Below are 26,452 nucleotides of genomic sequence, written 5' to 3'. Positions count from 1 at the left end.
CTTACGGATAAGCAAAGAACGTGGTTTCTTGAGATGGAAACTACTCCTAGGAAAGGAAAGATACTACAAACATTGTTGAAATGACAACAGCGGATTTAAAATATGGTTGTTAAAGCAGTGTCAGCGTTTGAGAGGATTGACTCCAATTTTGAAATAAGTTCTATTCTGTATAACATACAATCAAATATACAATCAAACAGCATTGCATGCTACAGAGAAATCTTTCATGAAAGGAAGAGTCAGTGGATGCAACAAACTTTATTGTTGTCTTAAGAATGGATGCAACAAACTTTATTGTCTTGTTTTAAGAAATTGCCACAGCTACCCCAGCCTTCAGCAACTAGCCCCTTATCAGTCAGTAGCCATCCTATTGAGGCAAGACCCTCTATCAGCAAAAAGATGCCTATTCACTGGAGATTCAGATGATTGTTAGCATTTTTTAGACCTAAAGTACTTTTTAATTAAATGTAGTTTAAATTACATACATTTTAGACATAATTCTGTTGCATACTTTATAGGCTACAGTACAGTGTAAACATTTATGTGTACTAGGAAACCACAAAATTTGTGTGACACGTTATTGATATATTTACTTTATTTTGGTGATCTGGAACCAAATCTGCAGTTTCTCTGAGGTATACCTGTACTGTATTTATAGATTATTTAACTTTAGCCAAGTAATCTACATGTAAACTAAAATTTTTTTTATCTTCAAAGTAACCCCATGAGGAAGACACTATTTTTGGAGGGAATAGAGGGGTCTCGTTCTGTGACCCAGGCTGAACTTGAACTTCTGGGCTCGAGATCCTCCCACCTCAGCCTCCTGAGTTTCTGGGGCTACAGGCATGCGCCACTGTGGCCAGCTGGAGGGCACTATTATTTCCTCTCTTTTAGAGATGAGGAAACTGTCTCAGAAAAATAAAGTAACATAAGGTTCCACTGCTAATAATTAGACAGGCTGGTATTAAACCCAGAGTCTCAGACTCCAAAACCCATGCCTGTATGCCATATTAGGTTTTACCATATTGTGGTGGGTGATACTGAATTTGGATAATCTGATGTTGGGATAATAACTGTAAGATACCAAAAAGTATTAGCTGAAAAACTGAGACACAGATGATTCAGTAAGATCTTAATTAGGATAAGCTGGGTTATGCTTCAAAAGATAAAGAATATAACTAACAAACAAAATAAACCAACAATAAAATCCCAATGGCTTAACCCAACAAAGTTTATTTTCACTTATATATCCAGTGTTAGTCATCAGGGGTGCTCTGCTGATTGTAGTCACTCAGGGAACTGAGCTGATAGAGGTCGATAAAGGTTTCATCTTAACATGTGCTTCCATGGGGTACAGCAGAAGCAGGAAAGGAAGGTGGTTAGTTATCTGTTCAGTCTGAATTTCAGCCTGTAAGTAATACATGTCATAAAGTGCCATGAAGTATGAGAAATATGAAAAGTTGACCACCAGAAAATGTAGTTTTCAATCATATAATATAAAAAGTAAACTGTCAGTATATTGGATACTTAATTACCATCCGTCTGGTAGAAGATATGAATGTGGTTTAGTAACCATGCTAATATGCTCACTGTGTGCAGTTCAAATATTGTATTAAAACCTAATCTACACTACCAATTAGAATAGTAGTATCTAGCACAGGCCTAGAACATAAGCAGAAATATTCAGGCACAAGTAACTTCATAGCTTAATAATGAAGCTTATTTATGAATGCCAAGTGTTTTCTCAGTTTGTTTACTCATTGATAACTGAGCTATTAAACTGTCCATATGAATACCAGACACATGGCAGTCCTAGTGCCAACTTGTTTTTTCCCCAGGACTGTAGTAAGTTATCATAGGAGGATTGAATTATTTCTGGAATATTTTTGTGGAAAATATATAATTCATATAATGGAAAGTGAATGTGATTTTTTTTCTCAAGTTTTAACTAGCCTACTTGGAATTATTTTTCTTATATCATCCTACATTTTTGCTGCTCCTATTTTTAACTAATACCTCATTAACACTAACTAGAGATGAGAAATGGAAAAGAAGTAGCAACTGCAGAAGTGTAAGAGATATGAAACTAGCTTTTTCCTAGTCTGGTTTATTTTCATGCAATAGCCAAGATTATAATTTTTTTTATTTAAACATATCTTGTAAAATACCTACTATGTGCTCAGTATTAAAGTAAGAAATGCCAGGGTGTTTTGCTCTTATATCTCTTTGTATTGTAATCCCTAAGATGTTTTAATTGGTTAGATTCCTACTTTTATTTTTATTCTTTATCTTTTAAACTTTTTTAAATATTTTTTGTTTTCAGGAGCGAGTAGAAAATTATTCTAATGTAAGTATTCATTTGAAGAATCCTGAAAACTGTTCCTGCCAGGCTTGTGGACTGCATCGCTACTGTAAATATTCAGTGCATTTATCAGGAGAGTTGTATAACACCAGGACCATGAAAATAGATAATTTCATGTCACATGATAAACAGGTATTTTCTTCCCTCTAATCTTAATTTTCAGTATTTAGAAATTTTTATTTCATAAATAATCCTAAGTATCCTAAGGAGAATTTGACCCAAGTGGAAACATTTTTAGCATATAATCCACCAAATTGGCAACCCACAAGTAAATAATGGAAGATAGCTGTTCATCTAATAGGAGAGAATTCAAAAAACACTGTGCTTCAACTAGACTCTGTTAGAAGTATGTCAGAGTCTAGAGCAATCACCACATAGTTAAGATGCTATTAATTCTGTATGAATAGAAAAAACTGAAGAGTAAGTGTTTTTTAGACAAGAGCATAGCAGTATAATGTGAAATGATAAAAAGCACAGATGCTGACAACTTCTATTTATTTTTTCAATCTTACTTTATAAGATTGCTGCATTTACAAATGTGAAAATTATATTTATAAATGCAAGAAATACTGAGCGCTTTTTCTGGTAAGTCTACGTATCCATGGAGGAGGTGTATATTTAGAGAGGTAGAGACCCAAAGTTGTCTCTGAAATCCTCCCAGTCAATTATTAAGATGGAAATATAATATTTATCTAAATTCTTCTATTAAACTGGATAGTGATTTCTCAGTATTATCGAGCAGTAGTTGCCCAGATCCCTCTGAGAGATCTGGGTTGCAAGAATGACTTAGAAGGTTTTTATGGGGATAATGAATTCAGAATTGGTCTGTAATGTTTTGTTTGATATGTTACTATAAAAATATGAATATATATATATATTTAATAGTCACATGCAAATTTCCCCATTGTTTAAAAACTGATCTATGACTTTTTATGACATAAGATATCTGGAATCCTAGCAAAAGTGATTTCATACATTAGGGACCATGTTCTGTTATGTATATCAAATACATTACTGTACCTTCATGGTCTTTGCTGTCTATAGCTAATTCTGAAGAGGAAAGTGGAGTAAGAAAATCACTTCTAGAGCTCTGACATTCCTGTGAAGCAGTAAAGATTCTATATAAAATAGTTATTCAAATATTTAAAAAAACAATAAACTGAAAGCATGAACTAAAAGCAAAGAACATCAATATTGCCAGTCACATAAGAGAAAACTATAAAAGTTAACAAATATATGGGAAAATGCTTATTCTGCATGTAAGGGTATATAATTAAAACTACCTTAAGATGCCAGTTGGTAACTCTTAAATTGGCAAAGTATTCTCAAATCAAATGATAAAATGCAATGCTATCAAGGTTGCATTGAAACTAGTAAGTTCATGGAAAGTAAGATTCCTAGAGGAAAAATGGGGTGATATGTATCTTTTAAAAATACTAGATTTTTAGAGCTAGAGTCACAAAGCTATATACATACTCAATGTCTATAAGTTTATCTTTTGCAAAGCAGTTCAGTAAAGAGCAAATGGTATAATCATGAAGTTGAAAAATAATGCTAGTTTGAAAGTATGATAATAATTAGTATTTGCACTGTCTAGGCATCTATATAAAAATGTGTGTATGCGTATATAACTATATGTAGACGTTAAGTTATTGGGTATGTTAAGAGAGTGTGATTAAATTTTTTTTAAAAATTGTTTTTTCAGTAATTTTTTCTTTAAAGTGAAGAATGACTTACAAAAATTTATCTTACATCCTACTTCAATACAATGTAAATGCATATATGTAAAGAAGGAAAGAAAGGGAGAGAAAATAAACCTAGTTATGATCCAGAGCGTTAAAGAGATTGTGCTTGGCCGGGCACGGTGGCTCACGCCTGTAATCCCAGCACTTTGGGAGGCCGAGGCAGGCGGATCACGAGGTCAGGAGATCGAGACCATCCTGGCTAACACGTGAAACCCCGTCTCTACTAAAAATACAAAAAATTAGCCAAGAGAGGTGGCGGGCGCCTGTAGTCCCAGCTACTCGAGGCAGGAGAATGGCGTGAACCCCGGCAGGCAGAGCCTGCAGTGATCCGAGATCGCGCCACTGCACTCCAGCCTGGGCGACAGCGAGACTCCATCTCAAAAAAAAAAAAAGAAAAGAAAAAGAAATTGTGCCTAACCCCACACCCATCTTCAAGTTATTTTGAAAACTAATTCTTTATTTTGTGTTGCTGCTTGTAGTTACATAAAATTGAGACATTAACTAGGGTTCTTTTTGAGGGTGCAAATAATACTTTTAAGGAATTCACTTAACAGCAAATTTGTTTCATAAGAAAACTTTTCTCCTTTCTTTAGCTTCTTTGAAAGAAAGGATGCCTTGATGGAAAGTGGAATCAGTGGGGAAAGAGTAATTTTGGTTACAGCAGTATTGATAGGGTACTGAGACGAGAGGCCTTGGACCACCAGATTGTGATAAAGTTTAAGGACATAGATGAGAAGGAAATTACCTGGATGAAAGAGAGTTGTGAAATCTGAAAGGTAGTTTGGGAGAACTAAAAACAATCTTGGATTTATGTTTAGTTTTGCCCAGAGTCTATCCAGACTCCTTAAGATGCTTAGGATTTGGTGGGAAGAAGCAATAATTTTTGAGGGAAACGGCATTGTATAATATGTCTGTACAAAAAACAAACAAAAAACCAAACAAGGGCAAATAGAACCCTTTGGATTGGTATTGTACTATCTGTTTCTGAAGACCCAGAAACAGAAAACAAACTTTTCCCCAGACTTACTGTTTCCTTGAGAATCTTTTTTCTTTGTTCTTCATACTTTAACTTCCATAAGGAGCTGGCTCCTCTGCCTATAAATAAGAGCTTAGAGAAATACTTCAAAAAGCTACCTACAGTTAGCTAAATATTACCAAGTCTGCCTGGTACATGTTTCATTATATTTCCTTGCCTCAGTTTGTTATCTAGATTTAATTTACACTCCATGTGATATAGCTGTTAAATTAGAAATGAGATTCTTTCTTCTGCTTTAGCAAAATTCAGTGACAATTTTTAGCTCCATTTCCAATTTTTACATATGTGCAATCAGTTGGTTCATACTGATAACTGAACTGACTCAGTCTCATATTTATCAGGTCAGATAACTGTGCTTAACCGTGCATAGTGGGCCAGTCATCATTTATGTGTCATCTTCCTTATCTGCTTTGTGAACACTCACCACAGCACCTATTTTTCTATGGTATTTTTTGTACTAATTTTCTTGTTAGAATAGTTTCCTTAATGTACAGAAATTGAACTAGATAATTACAGTTGTTCTAAATATATTTTTCTGGACATTTAAAGAAATCATTCTAACACCATAGATTAATGTTACCTGTTTTAGTATTTTATACAAATTGATTCCTACAGTGTAAGCTGTATTGTACTGTATACTTCAATTCATATGATAAAGAAATACAATGGGCTGTAACAATACACTAAAAACAGGAATGAGTGAGGGGTTAAGTTCACTTGGAGTATTACACCTATCCTTTGCATCTACTGTTTTCTGTGAAATTTTACAGCAGTGATGCCCTTCCATATAGCTTCTTCCATATAAAATGTGATCATGTTTTGGGAAACAAAACAAGAACATTTTAAGGTAATTTTCGATTTATAGATCTATATGATGATAAGTAGATGCCAAGAGGGGTAGGAATTAGAAATGGAAAGAAGTAAGCCATAATGTTAAATATTTTCAAAGGATACTTGTTTTTCATACAGGAAAAAAAATTAGGATTTTTAAACACCTCTCCTTCCCTCTTGTTTCAACTTAAAAATGCTATACAGATAAATTCCTCTTGTTTTGTGGAAATACAGAATAAATGTGAAAGAAATACAAATCACTTTATCGTATGCCTATACTTCATGTAGAACAGCTATAGCTGAGTTCTCCCACACAGTCTACTTTGATGGCAGAAATGGAGACACACAGGGTACCCTTATAGTCACGGCAACTTTTGTGTTGTCTTTTTACACAAAGTTGGAAGTATTAGCAAGTGAATTGCTGAAATGTCATTACTACCAGGACTGCTTTGATGATAAGGTTGAATTGGAAAAGTTAATTTTAATAAGCCATGTACAATAATACCTGTTTACTTCTAATGATCTGAAAAGCAGGAAGGTTTTTACGGAGCCATGAACAAAAATCTGAACATGCTTTTCTTAAACTTTTGGAGATTTGAAGAAGGGTTGCAAAATGTCCAAAATACAATTTTCACAAGAAAACACATCAAACCTGATTGTTGCCAATCATTGTGATATAACTTCTATTCATTTTTGGAAACATATTCCTGCTTTGTCTATCATCACTTGTATGTTTCCTTGCAGTGTGGCCTCAGGAAACAAGTGTATTTTTCTGTCAGACAGAACACAAGTTGCACAGATAAATATTAAAACTAGTACTCATGAAAGCATAACCCATTAGTGAACTTAGGTACAGACACAAATACTTAAGTCAGCAGGAGGTTTACTCTTTCCTTAGGTTACTACTCCATGAGAGTAAGATTGACCATATCATAATGTTTGGAGCCCTTTCTGATGCATTTTCTACAGTGGGTAAAATGATGTAGGTAAAAATATATTGGCTGGGCGTGGTGGCTCACACCTATAATCCCAGCACTTTGGGAGGCCGAGGTGGGCAGATCACGAGGTCAGGAGTTCGAGACCATGGCCAACATGGTGAAATCCCATCTCTACTAAAAATACAAAAAAAAAAAAAATTAGCTGGGTGTGGTGACAGGCACCTGTAATCCCAGCTACTTGGGAGGCTGAGGCAGGGAAACCGGAATGTAGAGGTTGCAGTGAGCCAAGCTTGCGCCACTGCACTCCAGCCTGGGTGAAAAAGCGAAACTCCATCTCAGGAAAAAAAAAAATATATATATATATATATATAAATATATATATATATTTAAATATTTAAATAAATATTTTAATATGTAAATATTTTAAATATCTATATTTAATATATATTTAATATATAAATATATATTAAATATATATTAAATGTATATATTAAATATATATAAATAATTTGGTCAGTGCAGTCAGACTGTCTTCCTATTTTAGCTGTAGTTTTGCATAACAAATTTTAAACATTCAAAACATTCTGAAAGAGAAAGGTTCTGGTTATTTGATTTCATAAAAAGAGTTCTTAATCATAGAATTATAGAAGTCCATATAAACGTAGGAATTAAAATTCTTATAGCTGGCTGACAGCAAAATATTAATGTCTTATTCACATATAACACCTTAAGTAAAGCAATCAGTATGCCTAAACACAGATTTATTTTTTTACTTTAGATCATTTTTTTTGGGGGGGAAAGAAAAGTATCTAGTAAAAAACTGCCAATACTTAATTTTGGTGTAAGAGTTTGTTTCAGTTTTACATGTTGCTTATAGCTAGAAAAATATTATAATCCAGTCATTTTTAACTACATAAATATGGACTTATCATACTTTTCATGCTTTTTTTTTTTTTTTTTTTTTTACTTTGTCCATCCTTCTGCCTTTCATTAAAGCCATTTCTCTTTTTTCCCCAAACTTGGCAAACTCTTGTGTTTTCAAGACTTAGTTCAAGCTTGATTTGCTTGGGGACTTTTGTTCTATCTGGATTGGGCTAAGTGCCCCTCTTCACTAGCATTTTGGACATAGCATCTTGGACATACCATTTTTCATGTTGTTTTGTAACCATTTGTCTTTCTCTCAAAACTGTAACTCCCTAATACAGGTAATAGGTATTTTATTTATATATCTCTAGTGCCTAGCCCAATGTTTGAAACCTCACAGGTGCTCAGTGTTTGACTAGTTGTATAAGTAAGAGAAGGTAAAGGAATCATTGTGTAAACACTGAAAGTTAATAATGCATTTTGATTCTACTACTAAAGAAAATCCAAAAACCAGAAAGGATATATATTCGTTGTCAGATAACAATCTTTATTTCTTGATTTAGGTGTTCACTGTTGGCAGAATTTGTGCCAGCCGTACCAGAATTTATCATAAACTGAAACATTTTAAATTCAAACTATACCAGGAATGTTGCACCATTGCAATGACAGAGGAAGTTGAAGATGAACAAGTTAAAGAAACAGTGGAAAGAATTTTCAGGCAGTCAAAAGAAAATGGCTGGATTAAGGAGGTAAGGTGAATATATGAGAATCTTATCATGTAGATTCTGAAGCCTAATTATGATCAGCAAAAGGAAACAAATGATTAGAAGACAGTGAAATTTAAGAGAATCTCTTTCTTCTGTCGTTTGTATTTTCTCTTCTTCTGCTCATTCCTTTCATGCTTATCATTGTCCTTCTGAATAGATGCCCTGATGTTCTAAGGATTCACTCAGCCCATCAGATAAATTTTAATAAGCATTAACACTGTCCTTTATTGAAGGACCTCTGTCCTTTCGCTTTTATGTATGTATTGCTTACATATATATTAAGTCCCCTGATTTTTTTTTTTTGACAGAGTATAGGACTCACCTCTGCTTGTCTGCTTCCTATTCTTTAGAACAGTTCTTGTGACCTGAGAGTGAAGAAGCACCTGGTGCCAGTCTGAGGAAAGGATCTCGGCTGCCAGTTCTAATACCACCCACATCCTCTTCTTGAGGACATGGGACTGAGCAGTGAGCACTGTAACTGAAGATCGAGGGGAATGCAGAGGTTTCAGACCACGGCACTGATTTTGATTCCCCCATATCCTATTGATCACTAAATTTGATAACAGGAGTAAAGTGGGGGTTTTGAAGAGTGCACTGGATTCCCGAAGATCTGCTGGCAGCTTATAAGCTCTGGTCTGCTCACAGAGCTTTTAGAATTGTTTATGGTATATGGAAAGAATGCTAATACGACTGCAGCCTTCTAAAACAAGTCTAGTTACATGAATGTATAAGAGAGAACAAATAGTAGATTTTCAGGCAACTCTTATCAACATTTAATCTTTTAAAGAAAAGAAAAAAGCCTAACTTGAGATCCATTGCCTGGACTATATCATAGGGAAATTTGTAAAAGAGGAATATAAAAAATAAGGCAAGAGAGCTTAGGCAGACGGAAAGAAAACAAAACAGAAACTTTTTTAGCACATGTCATATTTAGTGGAGGTCTCCCAGTCTAGATAATGACATCATCATTGGTTTCCCTTTGACAATTTTTCTCCCACCACAAACCACCACCCAGTGATCTTGCCTGCCCCCCACATCTTGATCCTTAAGTCTTTCTCTCATTTTATTCTTTTCAGCTTTTTGTCTTTTACTTTGCTTCTACTTCTCCTACTCCAAATGCTTCTCCCGGCTTATCCGTACTTTTTCATTTGCTTTAGGAGAGAGCACTTATTCAATAACTTCCCGTCTTCATTTTCCTTGACAACATTAAATTCTTAAGTGCTTTTATTGATGCCTTTAAGTGTTGCCAACCCTCTAGTGGAATTGCAAAACCTATTGGGATAGCACAGTTATAAAGAATTAGATACTAGGTATAGAAAAATCACTGTGCATATACTGTATATGTTATATAATAGTATCATATATGGGGAAGAACTTTAAACTTCTTGAAGAAAAAAGCATTTCCAAATCATGTATCCTAGAAAAAGCTTAACAAGGTTTAGGACACCAGAAGGGACCTGGAATTTTAAAGACGTTATTCTTTATGCATAACACTTGGCATTCTTTTCTTAGGAAAAGAAAGGAGCTTAGGCTTTCTTTTCAAGAAAGCCAAGTGTCATGTTATACATAAAGAATAACATTTAGCATTAGGCATTGAAGGTATTTCAAGATTGTGCATGTCTAGGACAGTATACACATTTTTTTCCACATGAAAATACCAAAGACCTTCATTTTTTTGAGATTTCTCCACTTAAAAAATTTGTTCCTAGGTTTTCTCAAAAGATTTCCTAGAAACCACAGAAGTTTATAGCCAATATAAACCCATTTGCAGCTTTTTGTGCTGTGATGAAATTTCAAAATTTGTCACGTGCTCTGACATTTCCCACCCTCACTCTGTCTATCCCTCTCACTGTGTGCCTTTGAGTGATAGCACTGCATGTACTTTGTGATGTGTGCTGCCTTTAGCTACAGTCTGGTAGTCTCAGTTACTCTAACCCTTTAGAATGCCTGGGGCTCAGTGTTACTTGAATGCCGTCTCCATGGCACTTTCCGCTCATATTTCCCATTTATGTCAACCCCTTTTGTTGCCTTACACGTACTATTTGTTCCTGTCTTTCTGCCTCCAGCTTGTATTCCACACCTTACTTTTTCCCTTACCTGCTTCTTCAGCCATTTTACTTTAATTATCTCAGGATGTCTCAGCATGTCTTCCCAAAGACATGCCAACTAGACTGACTTCATTCTTTTTGTTCTTCCTTCTAAAGGTTGAACTAGGGTGATCCGTTTTTAATGTAATGATACTAAAGGGGTGTAGGAGCAACTTGAGTATAAGAAAAGAATAAATAATAGGAAAATTATAATAAAACCAAAATATTTAATAAACATAATAATGCATGTCTTATTCTAAAGAAGAGTTCAATAACATACTCTAATATGACACTGGCAAAATTCTAACGAATATTTGTTCATTAAGAAGAAAGTGTATATGATGATGGGACTTCCTGGGAAGTTGAGGATAGTATTGTTGGGATTGGCTGGTGGATGCATAAACACCAGGTAGTAAAGAAAGCATGTCAATAGAAGTATCAGGTGCCCATTCATACTGTAAATACTGTATGTAAAACTGTTACAAGTGACAGTTGTATGTAAATTTTAAATGCACTGATAAATATTGTCATATACATAATAATTTAAAATTATAATTACATATCCCTTGCCTTCCTTAAACGCTTCTCATTTCTTCTTTTTCCCCTCCTTTTCAACTTTTTCCCTTGCCTCTTTTTTCCCCACCCCTTAAACTGATGTTTCTCAAAGCATGGCCCTAAACTACCTATATCAGAATCACCTAGAAGTTTTTGAAAAGTGTATAATCCCCTAGCCTCATCCCAGATTTATTGAATGACAATCCTTGTGGATGTTAAACATCCAATATTTTTAGCATTGGTGATTCTTAGATAAAAGTTTGAGGATCACTGCTAAAAAGTACCCGTTAACACTGAATTCTGTCCTCATCCGCTCAAAGTTTCCTTGGCAAATCAATTCCCTTCTGCAGTTGTAGCTACTGCTTCTGAGTAGAAGATTCCAAACTTCTCTTATATTCTGACCTCTTTCCCACACTTCATTTCCACAATTCCAACTGTTTTCATCAGTAGGTCCATCAGGTGTTGTAAGAGAGTAGTCTTCACTATTAAAATAAGTAGTCTTCACTATTAAAACCCTCCAAATGTTTAGTAAAGAATTATGAGAGCAGTATCTTTAGGTAGAGAGGATGGCAGAGTAATACTAACTGCAATGTCTATGAGTTTCACTTTCCAAGTTTTTTTTTTCTTGCCAAAGCTGCATCCTAGCCACACCATTTAAATCTCAGAAACAGCATACTCTATACTGGTTAAAAGTATAGGCTTAAGTATTTGCTTTGCCACTTACTAGCAGTAGAATTTGGGAGCAAGCTATTTTATTTCTCTTAGCCTAAGTTTTCTCATCTGTAAAGTAGGAACAAAAACAATAATAATAGTTAGGGTTTTGATTGTGGAGATTAGATATGTAATACGTTTTAAGCATTTAGTATAGGACCTAGCAATTAGTAAGTGATTGATTAATCTTAGCTGTTACTTGCAATAAAAGCAAGTAACCTCCTATCTTAGTATAGCTGAGATAGATTTTAATTGTCCTAGCTGTGTGTGGTGGTACACAGCTGTAGTCACAGCTACTTGGGAGGCTGAGGTGGTAGAATCGCCTGAGCCCAGGAGTTCAAGGCCAGCCTGAGCAAGATAGTGAGACCCTGTCTCTTAAAATAATTTTTTTAATTTTTAATTTTCCAAAGGAAATTTAATAAATAATAAAGGGATATGAGGAAAGGTAATATGAGAAACATAAAAACAGTCAAACTTTTAAAGTATAGGTTTCTAATCCTAGAGTACTTTACTTATATCTAATAAAACCTATCTAAGTACTAGGCCAAAGAAAATTCCTAAGTAGTCCCTAGGCTATTTCCCCTTCTGTTATGTGTTTCCATCTTTCCTGAGAAGGAGATCCAGTCAGATATCATACGGTTATAAAAAAGAGTTTCATGGCCTTCAAGGTGTAGAAGGAAAATGCACTTCTCAACATTCCCTTCTGTAGGTCCCTATCACCACAAAAGTCAGGGTCACCAGGATCCTCTCTCATTTCACTGAAGATTAAAACACAGTTCATAAACAGAGTCAAGAAACTAGTATGTCATTAATCCCCTCACTGAAATAAATACTTTGAACTCTATATGTCTGAAACTGAAATCACAATATCTTTCCCTCGCACAAACAACCTGCAAAAGAGCCTGCCATTATTCTACTCTGTCAACTTTGAAATCTCTAAATCATTCTTGACCCCTCTCTTAACTTGTTACACTTTGTTCTTTACTCTTCATCTTCATTGCCATGACTCAGATTTGGGCCCTCATGACCTAAATTGTTATCACAGACCCATAACTAGTTGCTGAACTATTCTAGAATGAATGTTTTACCGATTTTCTTAAAATACACCTTAGATCAGTTCAGTCCCCTGCTCCAAAACCTTTAGCAACTTTCCATTACCTGTCAAATGATTGTTCAGTTCTTTAACCAGTATTTTATAATTTTTGTTCTCTGAACTCAGCCTCTTTGGTTCAGTCTTAGCTCTCTCTGTTCTCCTAAAAATACTCAGGTTGTAGTCAAATCCCATATTTTCTTGTCACGTCACTTTGATGGACTGTTCTCTCTTACTGAAAAGTCTTGCCACCAACTCTTTGCCTACCAAATCTGTTTTTCCAGGACAACTTAAATGCCACTCTTTACTGCTTACCTCAACTAACCATGACCTATCTTCTGAACCCTCATAACAGTGTCTGTACCTCTTTGGCACTTATTACTGATTGTTATTGGTGTATTACTACTGAACTGTATTCTCCTTAGGGGCAGGAAAAGTATCTTTTAAAAAACATTGTACCTAGACAGTCATTAGCAGAGCCTTTGATATATATGTTCAACAAACTTTTTATGAAGTTATTGAGGTTACTACATTCTACTGTAAGCATGATAATATAAAAATTATAATTTAAAACAGTTATAAAATTAATAATATTCACTTTGATCACTTTCCAATGCTTTCTATATGGAAATATATGAGTTCTATATGAGTTAGGAATGCTTATTTGAAATTAAGTTCCTGTTTATCATAAAAAGATTTTTGTTCACGATTACCATGAAATGAACTTATCCTAATTGTGTCTGTAGTTTGCAAAGGCCCAGTTTGCCTTCATTGCTTTGAGTAAAATAACTAGCTTTTCTATTGTATATGCAGAAATATGGTCAACTTGAAGAATATCTCAATTTTGCGGATTACTTTCAAGAAGAGAAGTTTGAGTTGTAACACATTTCCATCAGAGAAGATTTTTTAAATTCCTGTAAATGTGAAGATCATGATTCTTGTTTTTCTGTATCATGTGACATGTTTGTACATTTTATCTATATCTTCATGGCAAAATATTTTGTTTAAAACATGATTATGTTAATTCCTGTGAAGTGGCACTCTACACTCTAATTAAACTTTTATCTGATGTACATAAAAGCATTATCTTAATTTTTAAGTCTGTAAATATATTTTAAAGTTATATAATAATGGCTTTATAACAGATGACTGTCAAGTGAATGAGCTGTTGATATCCTGTCAGTTTAGTCAAAATATATTGTATTTTAAAAATGTATTTAGACTAACGTCTACATGTATTTTTACGGAATTCCTGTCCAGATCTGTTTATTCTTTTACAGTATTAAATGATTTTCACTAATATATTTTTTACTGCTATCATCTAAATCAGTGGGCCATGGAAGAAACCTCATATATCATTCAGTTCAATCCCATTGCTTCAGAATCAGATCATAGCATATCTATTCTAAGTAGAGGAATGCTTTTTTCCTTTTCTTGAAAGTTTCTCTTTCAAATAGATGTCAGGCCTCTAGAGTCTTTCAACCCTCACATTCAGGAATAATTTTATGTAAATTTTCATGCTTTATAATGTTCTTACTTTTTTCTATTCAATTTTGTCTATATATTGATGATTAAGATGTATTTTATTTATTTTTATCCATAGCTTTTTCCATATAAGTATGTATCTTAGGGTCAGAACTGCTGAAAGAGACAAACTCAGCCAAAAACACTTGGAAAGCATATTTTGGTATCTGCATTGCTTTGCACATCTAAATTTTCCCATAAAGTAATAAAGTAAAATGGTTGCAGAGTGAACAAATGAACCCTGTGTGTTCTATATTTTTAATTCTTAAAAGTGGTATTCTAGTAGGATCTATCCTTTAGATAATTTTTTCTTAATGGAAGTCTTGGTTGAACTTGGATTCATCTATTATGCGACTGATGGCATGGACCGTAGTGTACGTATCCATAAAAAGCTACATTAAGCTCATATATGGAAATGAGTTAATATTTTCTACAATTCATTTCCTGAAATTATCCGTATTATTATTGTAAACAAATGGGGTGGAAAAAACTCACAATTGTGGTAACAGTACTGATGCTGATGTTTAATGTTTAATGAGGAGTGCATACCTTTTTCAAACATTGTGAAATGGAAATTTCACATATCTGTATTTTTTTTTAATTTGAGATGGAGTTTCGCTCTTGTCACCCAGGCTGGCGTGCAATGGCACGATCTCTACTCACTGCAACCTCCGCCTCCCGGGTTCAAGCGACTCACCCACCTCAACCTCCTGAGTAGCTAGGATTACAGGCATGCGCCACCACACCTGGCTAATTTTGTATTTTTTAGTAGAGATGGGGTTTCACCATGTTGGCCAGGCTGGTCTTGAACTCCTGACTTCAGGTGATCCACCCACCTCGGCTTCTCAAAGTCCTGTGATTACAGGCATGAGCCACCGTGTCTGCCCTACATATCTGTATACTCATTCATGTTTCCCTGGCATATCGCAAAATAATTCTTAACTAAATTCCAAGGAATAAAAATAAAGTCGTAATTGAAAGGTGAAGATGAAGGGACAGTGTCCACAAAAAAAGCAAGGCAGAGTTAGAAGTGACAGTCAAGGATGAAGCGTAAAGGATCACAAATGATTTATAAAAAGGAAGGCCAGAAGAAATGAAAAAAAAAAGTATCTCTAAAGTATCTCCAATTACCTAGAAGCATCAGTTCTCATATGGGACATTACAGACAAGCTTGAGATGGCTGAAGAGTAATCTTAAAATATATCTCTTACTTTTAACAGCATGCAGTTAATTTGTAAATTAAGGCACTAATAATTCCAAGGACTTATCTGGATCAACCATCTTGTTGGCTTGAAGCACTTTTCCTATTGGAACAGCTGCCTGTTGATCATAAAATGCTTATAGGTAGTTTGATGTCTAAGGTCATTGCAACCAAGCATGCTACTTTGTAGGAATTTGGAGAATACAAGAGGCTCTAAGGTCGTGGTAACATTAAAAGAATGGCAAAAAGGCTGTTAGGAAGTGAGAATTAACATGTATTAGGGGGCAAAAAGCAAGTAGTTCATAAGAAAATGGAAATGTTGAGAAATAGAATTAACCTTTACAGGTATTAGGACATATTATTTTATCATTATCATCATCATCATCAATATCATTGATTCAATAACAACACAAAAACAGGTTTTTTTTGTTTTTGTTTTTGTTTTTTTGAGATGGAGTCTCGCTCTGTTGCCAGGCTGTAGTGCAGTGGGGCGATCTCACTCACTGCAACCTCCACCTCCCAAGGTCAACCGATTCCCCTGCTTCAGCGTCCTGAGTAGCTGGGACTACAGGTGTGCACCACCACGCCCAGCTAATTACAAAAATAGTTTTTAAGCTCATTTATTTCACATATCATTTCACATGACTGTAAATTTTTTAGATTTGGCCATTTATTACTACAGTGTTAGGTGCTTTAGTGTTAGGTAGCTATTGATAGCAGAGATGATGAGGAAGACAGAAATGGACAAGTAAAAGAAAGTAATTCTAGAAAGAAATCACAGGGCTATACAGAAGCTTTAGGGTTATGAAGAGGGAACAGAACCATAAGACAGGAAAAAACAAGGGAAAATAAATGTTTATTGTACAGGCAGTTGGATGCAATTGGCCACATTTCCTGACTTGTCTGCTCATATTCAGATGAGTAGATCTATATAGTACTCATTCCCAGGAGGTATTATAGGACTTACTTAGATTCCAGAGTGTTCACTGAGGGATAAACTGCAGCCTTTGAGCAGCTTTGAGCTACTTTGGAGATAGTTTGGCTCCCCCATAACTCCTTTCATACTTGCTATTGAGGCAGCCAGACTAGTGATTAAGGTGGAAGTCAGTCTTTTTTCTTCAACTTTTATTTTAACTTCCGGGATACATGTGTAGGATGTGTAGGTTTGTTACATAGGTAAATGTGTGCCATGGTGGTTTGCTGCACAGATCATCCCATCACCTAGGTTTTAAGCCCAGCATCCATTAGCTATTCTTCCTGATGCTCCCCATCCCCCAACCCAACCACCAACAGGCTCCAGTGTGTGTTGTTCCCCACCATGTGTCCATATGTTCTCACCATTCAGCTCCCACTTACAAGTGAGATGGTGCGATGTTTGGTTTTCTATTCCTGCATTAGTCTGCTGAGGAAAATGGCTTCCAACTCCATCCATGTCCCTGCAAAGGCCATGATCTCATTTCTTTTTATGACTGCATAGTATTCCCTGGTGTATATGTACCACATTTTCTTTATCCACTCTATCATTGATGGGCATTTAGGTTGATTCTATGTTTTTGCTATTGTGAATAGTGCTGCAGTGAACATACATGTGCACATATCTTTATAATAGAATGATTTATATTCCTTTGGGTATATACCCAGTTATGGGATTGCTGGGTCAAATGGTATTTCTGCCTCTAGGTCTTTGAGGAATCACCACACTGTCTTCCACAATGATTGAACTAATTTACACCAACGGTGTAAAAGCATTCCTTTTTTCTCCACCACCTTGCCAGCATCTGTTGTTTTTGTTTTGTATTTTTGTTTGTTTTTTTACTTTTACCTAATAGCCCTTCTGACTGGCATGAGATGGTATCTCATTGTGGTCTGGATTTGCATTTCTCTAATGATCAGTGATGTTGAGCTTTTTTCGTATGTTTGTTGGCTGCATAAATGTCTACTTTTGAGGGGTGTCTGTTCATGTCCTTTGCCCACTTTTTAATGGGGTTTGTTTTATTCTTTTAAATTTGTTTAAGTTCCTTGTAGACTCTGGCTATTAGACCTTTGTCAGATGGATAGACTGCAAAAATTTTTTCTCATTGTGTAGGTTGTCTGCTTACTCTGATGACAGCTTCTTTTGCTATGCAGAAGCTTTTTAGTTAATCAGATTCCATTTGTCAAGTTTTGCTTTTTTGCAATTGCTTTTGGTGTTTTCATCATGAAATCTTTGCCCGTGCCTATGTCCTGAATGGTATTGCCTAGATTTTCTTCTAGGGTTTTTATAGTTTGGGATTTTACATTTAAAGTCTTTAATCCATCTAGAGTTCACCACTTCTGTTCAATATAGTGTTGGAAGTTCTGGCCAGGGCAATCAGGCAAGAGAAGGAAATAAAGAGTATTCAAATAGGAAGAAAGGAAGTCAAATTATCTTTGTTTGCAGATGACATGATTCTATGTCTAGAAAACCCCATTGTCTCAGCCCAAAAGCTTCTTAAGCTGATAAGCAACTTAAGCAAAGTCTCAGAATACAAAATCAACGTGCAAAGATTGCTAGCATTCCTATACACCAACAACAGGCAAGCAGAGAGCCAAATCATGAATGAACTCCCATTCACAATTGCTACAAAAAGAATAAAATACCTAGGAATACAGCTAACAAAGGAAGTGAAGGACCTCTTCAAGGAGGACTACAAACTACTGCTCAAAGAAATCAGAGAGGACACAAATGGAATCCATGCTCATGGATAGGAAGAATCAATATCGTGAAAATGGCCATACTGCCCAAAGTAATTTATAGATTCAATGCTATTCCCATTAAACTACCATTAACATTCTTCACAGAATTAGAAAAAACTATTTCAAAATTCATATGGAACCAAAAAAGAGCCTGAATAGCCAAGACAATCCTGAGCAAAAAGAAAAAGGCTGGAGGCCTCACGCTACCCAACTTCAAACTATACTACAAGGCTACAGTAACCAAAACAGCATGGTACTGGTGCAAGAACAGACACATAGACCAATCCAACAGAATAGAGAACTCAGAAATATGACCACCCACCTACAACCATCTGATCTTCAACAAACCTGACAAAAACACCCAAGTGAGGAAGGATTCCCTACAAAATAAATTATGCTGGGAGAATTGGCTAGCCATATGCAGAAAATTGAAACTGGACACCTTCCTTACACCATGAAGTCAGTCTTGAATTAGAGTTATGGTCTATTAACTTCCTAGTTATATGAAGTTATATGAACCAGAACCAGTACTTTAATTTTCATGAGCCTTAGTTTTTCTCATTTATAAATGGAATTATAGTATCTCTCAGGATTGTTTGTGGATTAAGAGGGATAATATTTGAGAAGTGCTGTGGCATAACAGTAATTTTTTAATTGCAACTGATGGAAACAGAAATGAAGATGTTGATGATGATGTCAACTTGAAATTAAATGTCTATTTAAGGGTAAATGTGTAAAAAAAAAAAAAAGACACTCCAAAGAAGTGTCCTATACCACTGGAATATAGTATGAATATTAAATTCCTGCTTCACAATTTAAGATATGTCTATGTCTAGCAGAGTAGTTAAAGTTTACATCATTTAGTAATAGCTGATTTGACTAAGGACTGCATGTTATGAATCAAATTCCATGTTACTGAAGGGCTACAGAGTGAATGGAATGGTTTCAGTTTAAATATTACATGTTTCTTTTATACTGAATGTAAAATATCCACAATAGTACAAAGAAGATATTGTCTGATGAAGACAACTTTTTAAAACTAAACTTTTAAAAATAAAAGTTTTCTATTTTTGTCCTCTTTAATGACACCTCATGACAGTTCTCCATTCAAATTCTGATTATCTAACAAATATATATTTCTGCTTTTCTCATGAGTAGTGAGGAACTTAGCCTTGGAAGGAACAGATAGAGATAGAAGTATGTTCCAATGAAGGCTGGGCGCAGTGGCTCATGCCTGTGATCCCAGCACTTTGTGAGGCCGGGGCGGGCGGATCACAAGGTCAGGAGATTGAGACCGTCCTGGCTAACACATTCAAACTCCGTCTCTACTAAAACTACAAAAAATTAGTTGGGCGGGGTGGCGCGCGCCTGTAATCCCAGCTATTCAGGATGGTGAGGCAGGAGAATCACTTGAACCTGGGAGGTGGAGGTTGCAGTGAGCTGAGATCGTGCCACTGCACTCCAGCCTGGGTGACAGAGCGAGACTAGGTCTTTAAAAAAAAAAAAAATTGAGGCAATAATTAATAGCTTACCAACCAAAAAAAGTCCAGGACCAGATGGATTCACAGCCGAATTCTACCACAGGTACAAGGAGGAGCTGGTACCATTCCTTCTGAAACTATTCCAATCAACAGAAAAAGAGGGAATCCTCCCTAACTCATTTTATGAGGCCACCATCATCCTGATACCAAAGCCTGGCAGAGACATAACAAAAAAAGAGAATTTTAGACCAATATCCTTGATGAACATTGATGCAAAAATCCTCAATAAAATACTGGCAAACCGAATCCAGCAGCACATCAAAAAGCTTATCTACCATGATCAAGTAGGCTTCATCCCTGGGATGCAAGGCTGGTTCAACATATGAAAATCAATAAACGCAATCCAGCACATCAACAGAACCAAAGTCAAAAACCACATGATTATCTCAATAGATGCAGAAAAGGCCTTTGACAAAATTCAACAACCCTTCATGCTAAAAACTCTCAATAAATTAGGTATTGATTGGACGTATCTCAAAATAATAAGAGCTATCTATGACAAACCCACAGCCAATATCATACTGAATGGGCAAAAACTGGAAGCATTCCCTTTGAAAACTGGCACAAGACAGGGATGCCCTCTCTCACCACTCCTATTCAACATGGTGTTGGAAGTTCTGACCAGGGCAATCAGGCAGGAGAAGGAAAAAAAGTGTATTCAATTAGGAAAAGAGGAAGTCAAATTGTCCCTGTTTGCAGACGACATGATTGTGTATTTAGAAAACCCCACTGTCTCAGCCCAAAATCTCCTTAAGCTGATAAGCAACTTCAGCAAAGTCTCAGGATACAAAATCAATGTGCAAAAATCACAAGCATTCTTATACACCAATAACAGACAAACAGAGAGCCAAATCATGAGTGAACTCCCATTCACAATTGCTTCAAAGAGAATAAAATACCTAGGAATCCAACTTACAAGGGACGTGAAGGACCTCTTCAAGGAGAACTACAAACCACTGCTCAAAGAAATAAAAGAGGATACAAAGAAATGGAAGAACATTCCATGCTCATGGGTAGGAAGAATCAATATCGTGAAAATGGCCATACTGCCCAAGGTAATTTATAGATTCAATGCCATCCCCATCAAGCTACCAATGACTTTCTTCACAGAATTGGAAAAAACTACTTTAAAGTTCATGTGGAACCAAAAAAGAGCCCGCATTGCCAAGTCAATCCTAAGCCAAAAGAACAAAGCCGGAGGCATCATGCTACCTGACTTCAAACTATACTACAAGGCTGCAGTAACCAAAACAGCATGGTACTGGTACCAAAGCAGAGATATAGACCAATGGAACAGAACAGAGCCCTCAGAAATAATGCCGCATATCTACAACTATCTGATCTTTGACAAACCTGACAAAAACAAGCAATGGGGAAAGGATTCCCTATTTAATAAATGGTGCTGGGAAAACTGGCTAGCCATATGTAGAAAGCTGAAACTGGATCCCTTCCTTACACCTTATACAAAAATTAATTCAAGATGGATTAAAGACTTACATGTTAGACCTAAAACCATAAAAACCCTAGAAGAAAACCTAGGAAATAACATTCAAGACATAGGTGTGGGCAAGGACTTCATGTCTAAAACACCAAAAGCAATGGCAACAAAAGACAAAATTGACAAATGGGATCTAATTAAACTAAAGAGCTTCTGCACAGCAAAAGAAACTACCATCACAGTGAACAGGCAACCTACAGAATGGGATTAAATTTTTGCAACCTACTCATCTGACAAAGGGCTAATATCCAGAATCTAAATGAACTCAAACAAATTTACAAGAAAAAAACAAATAACCCCATAAAAAGTGGGCAAAAGATATGAACAGACACTTCTCAAAAGAAGACATTTATGCAGCCAAAAGAGACATGAAAAAATGCTCACCATCACTGGCCATCAGAGAAATGCAAATCAAAACCACAATGAGATACCATCTCACACCAGTTAGAATGGCAATCATTAAAAAGTCAGGAAACAACAGGTGCTGGAGAGGATGTGGAGAAATAGGAACACTTTTACACTGTTGGTGGGACTGTAAACTAGTTCAACCATTGTGGAAGTCAGTGTGGCGATTCCTCAGGGATCTAGAACTAGAAATACCATTTGACCCAGCCATCCCATTACTGGGTATATACCCAAAGGACTATAAATCATGCTGCTATAGAGACACATGCCCTGGTACGTTTATCGCGGCACTATTCACAATAGTAAAGACTTGGAACCAAGCCAAATGTCCAACAATGATAGACTGGATTAAGAAAATGTGGCACATATACACCATGGAATACTATGCAGCCATAAAAATTGATGAGTTCATGTCCTTTGTAGGGACATGGATGAAGCTGGAAACCATCATTCTCAGCAAACTATCACAAGGACAAAGAAACAAACACCGCATGTTCTCACTCATAGGTGGGAATTGAACAATGAGATCACATGGACACAGGAAGGGGAACATCACACTCTGGGGACTGTTGTGGGGTGGGGTGAGGGGGGAGAGATAGCATTAGGAGATATGCCTAATGCTAAATAACGAGTTCATGGGTGCAGCACACCAACGTGGCACATGTATACATATGTAACAAACCTGCACGTTGTGCACATGTACCCTAAAACTTAAAGTATAATAATAATAAAATTTTAAAAAAGAAATAAAAGAAATTATAAAACAAACAAAAAATCTGAGTGTATTTGTCCCCATTTCCAAGCTAACAGGATTGGTGAAAATAAAATGGACTAAAGTAGGCTATCCTATAGGGAACTAAATTGCAAATAAATCCAGTATTGAGATGTTTGCCTTGATTTTGCCTATTTCTATCCATAGCTCAGTTTGAAACGACCATATTCATGAAATGCCAGAGTTTGTTTAGATTACTGAAGGTATATTATTTGAGACCTCAAATCCAAATGACTTCCAAATTAGGATACCCAGAATATTTTTGGTTCTGACTGTTGCAGTATTATGCTCACCTTAATTTAATCTTCATAATTGAAAATAACAAGCAGAATCCACAATAAGTTTTTTTTTTTTGGAGACAGAGACTCACCCTGTTGCCCAGGTTGGAGCGCAGTGGCGTGATCTTAGCTCACTGCAACCTCTGCCTCCTGGGTTCCAGCAATTCTCCTGTCTCAGCCTCCCGAGTAGCTGGGATTACAGGCGTATGACACCATGCTCAGCTAATTTTTGTAGTTTTAGTAGAGACGGGGTTTCACCATATTGGCCAGGCTGGTCTTGAACTCTTGAACTCAGGTAATACGCCTGCCTTGGCCTCCCAAAGTGCTGGGATTACAGGCGTGAGCCACTGTGCCTGGCCAATATTGGATATTTTAAAGGTTGGATCACTTGAAAATGGGGGGACAATGATCTGTGTGAGATCTATTTGGTTTCTATTATTAAACTTCTTGAAACTCAGAGTCAGGTGCAGTAGTGGTGAGTACCTGTAGTTCCAGCTACTCAGGAGGCTCAAGTGGGAGGATCACTTGAGCCCAGGAGTTCAACTCCAGCCTGGGCAACATAACAAGACTCCATTAAAAGAAAAAAAAAAAAACTTTTTGAAACTCAGCTGCTACACATTGACTTTCCTCATTGTGTATGTGCACCAGGTAGCTAAGGATACTTCAGGTCTTATATTTGGTTTTTCATAGGCAATCATGCATTCCCAAAAAAAAGCGTTTGTTTCTAGAACTGGTATCGATAATTGTATCATTCTCATAAAATATTTTATTTATCCCAACTGATTTGCCTGTGATCACCCAGACTCACTTATCCAGAGACACACAAATGGGCAGGCAGGTAGACAAACGCTACACCTGCCTGCCCTTTAGGAGCTAACAATGTGATTACCTCTCCTCTCCACGCGCAACCCCTTCCGCCCTCAACACACACATTCATATCTTCCTTATTCTATTAATGAACATTTCCTCGGTGCTCACACAGCTCGTGCTAGGTTGCTCAGTGGTGTCATTTACAATATACTGAAAAATGAAAATGATATCCTCAGCGGGGCGTAATGTAGGGCTGAAAGGGAAAACACATTCCTGGCCCGGAATTTCTTAAACATTTAGAGCTGGTGAAATGGTTGTGTAGAGGTTGGGGAATTTCCCCAGCCTTCCCCGCTTAACCGAGTCTGATGCTGAGCTGAGCCAGGGCAGCTGAGATGCGCAGGGCTTGGGATTTACCTCTTCAGCCACTGGGAGGCCCTCTGCGTTCCCCTTTCCCCGGTGCCTGGCTGCGATTACTCACTCGCGCAGTGGCACCAGCCTTCCACCAGGGAGCCTCGAACGAGCTCTCCCGCCCTCTCCCCGCCCCCCCACCCCCATCTGCAGCTTGCTGGCTCTCTCTTTCTCCCTCTCTGTCTCACTCTCTCTCTTTCTCTCCCTCTCCTATCGGAGCACAATGAAAGCCTGTGTATCGCCGTGACTCCGGGCGGGAGCCAGTGTCAGCAAAGCGGCTAACAACAGACGAGAAAGAGAAAGGAAAATACAAGCTACTTTTTTTTTTTCCATCTATAAAGCGGAGCAAATACAGGAGATAGAACCAGATTGCTTATTGCGAGTCCAGACCCTCAGATCCACTGGCCGGGGATGGAATGTACAAAAGTGGACAGAAAAGTGGCTGGACATGACTCGGTGCAATTTGCTGGAAGTTTGTAAGTTTGACCATCGTTTGTAAATTACTCTCGGAAGAGTTTGTCTCTCTTGATACTGTATTAGAATAGAGCCGGGGGTGAGGAATAGAAACGTAAGCGGGAAAGAAAAAAATGTGTTGAAGGATCTCTCTCAGTGGCTAGCGACTTAAGATTGCTTTTCATTTAAGGCTAGGAAACCTTAGAGGGAGTGAGGATTTTACCGGTGATTGGATTAGCTGAAGAAAAAAGCATGGTCCAAAAGTCCAATTACTGACATTGTTAACAGTTGAAAAGCTGTCTCCCTCTTTTGGGAGAAGACAACATCCTACAGTACCCCAAAGAGGAGAAAACACCGGAGCGAAAGGAAAGGGAGGAAAAATTAAAAGCCAAAAGACAGCCTCCCTTGATTTTTGCACATTTTGAACAGTGACTTAAACATCTTCTGAAACAGCACTGTTTTGTTTTGGTTTGGTTTTTTATTTAACCTGAGGAAAAGTCAAGGCTGCTGGTTACATAGACATGGTAGAAATGTGTTTCTCTGCAGAAACATCCCCATAAAGAATTGTCGGAAACAACTAGGTGAGGGGGAGTCCTCTCTATTAATACCTCTCTCAATACCTTTTGCTGTGTGTTTCTGTCTCTTGCTGGACAATCCCTGAATTCTTGATCTAACCCCCAGATCGTGTGTTTACAAAGTACCTAGTGGCTCTTGTCAGCTTGGTGGAGGAAAAAAAATCCACCAACTCTGTCCAACTTCTCCAGAGCTGTCAAATGCAATTAGAGTAAGTTAATCAGGGTTTGTTTCCAACTTATCCTCCCCCCAGCTGGTTTCTATTCTTTCTCCCCACCCTCATTTTACTAACTCCCCTCCCCCACACCTTCTCCACGGCTCCCCCACAACCTCTGAAGACCTCTATTCATGTGGCCCTGAACACTGAGCTCACATTGTCAAAAACAGACTTGCCTGCAATAGCCAGCAGTAGCCTCTTTCCACCTCACCATCCCAGAGGCAGCAATCATTGTGTCCAGTAAGATGGGGGACACAGCGCCCCCGCAGGCCCCCGCAGGAGGGCTAGGGGGGGCCTCTGGGGCGGGGCTCCTTGGAGGGGGCTCAGTCACCCCGAGAGTGCACAGTGCTATCGTGGAGCGCCTCCGGGCTCGGATCGCTGTCTGCCGCCAACACCACCTGAGCTGTGAAGGACGATATGAACGAGGTAGGGCCGAGAGCTCAGACCGGGAAAGAGAAAGCACCTTGCAGCTCCTGAGCCTTGTACAGCATGGCCAGGGGGCAAGGAAAGCTGGCAAACACACCAAGGCCACCGCCACTGCTGCCACCACTACAGCCCCTCCACCGCCCCCTGCTGCCCCTCCTGCGGCCTCCCAAGCAGCAGCAACAGCAGCCCCACCGCCCCCACCAGACTATCACCATCACCACCAGCAGCACCTGCTGAACAGTAGCAATAATGGTGGCAGTGGTGGGATAAACGGAGAGCAGCAGCCGCCCGCTTCAACCCCAGGGGACCAGAGGAACTCAGCCCTGATTGCGGTAAGCACCTGGCTTTCTCATGGTTCTGGTTGTGGTCCTGTGGTCTCTTGTGAGGGTAGAGTTTGCTTTGGCCTAAGGTAGAGTGGATGGCAGTGAAAAAGGCCAAGATGTCACCTGACTACCTTAAAGGCCATTGGGTGCGTTCGGGTGGTTTCATGCGCCTACTCATCATGTTCTGTTGGTGCTCACTCCTGGGTTTTCCTTCGCTTATAGGATATTCCTTAACTGATAAGAAGCCTGAGTTTTCCAGAGGCTCTCTGGGGTCCACATCTTATAAAAGAAGAGGCTACCAGCTGGCAAGATCTGAGCCACT

General features: G+C 37.5%; 2 protein-coding genes across 11 annotated transcripts in view; both read left to right on the top strand.

The window, feature by feature from the left end:
- Positions 1 to 14,745, top strand: part of CCDC82 (coiled-coil domain containing 82) — a 37,309-nt gene extending 22,564 nt beyond the window's left edge. For 6 of the 10 annotated variants that reach the window (XM_008953793.5, XM_014346982.5, XM_014346981.5 and 3 more), the window contains 3 exons: positions 2,324 to 2,494; positions 8,340 to 8,525; positions 13,800 to 14,745. In XM_008953793.5, the coding sequence (XP_008952041.1) occupies positions 2,324 to 2,494; positions 8,340 to 8,525; positions 13,800 to 13,868 (426 nt within the window). In that variant the 3' untranslated portion in view covers positions 13,869 to 14,745. The other 4 variants (XM_055094776.2, XM_014346983.5, XM_055094774.2 and 1 more) reach the window with 1 other exon arrangement.
- A 9,533-nt stretch (positions 14,746 to 24,278) lies between these two features.
- The window catches only part of MAML2 (mastermind like transcriptional coactivator 2), a 368,317-nt gene continuing 366,143 nt past the window's right edge, over positions 24,279 to 26,452 (top strand). The window contains exon 1 of the mRNA XM_003828403.7: positions 24,279 to 26,139. Coding sequence (XP_003828451.4) covers positions 25,627 to 26,139 — 513 coding nt within the window. The 5' untranslated portion in view covers positions 24,279 to 25,626. The remainder of the gene's footprint in view (positions 26,140 to 26,452) is intronic.

This window comes from Pan paniscus, chromosome 9, assembly GCF_029289425.2.
Source record: "Pan paniscus chromosome 9, NHGRI_mPanPan1-v2.0_pri, whole genome shotgun sequence".
Lineage (NCBI taxonomy): Eukaryota > Metazoa > Chordata > Mammalia > Primates > Hominidae > Pan > Pan paniscus.
Note: the sequence above shows the minus strand (reverse complement) of the source record. Positions and strands in the feature narration are given on the sequence as shown.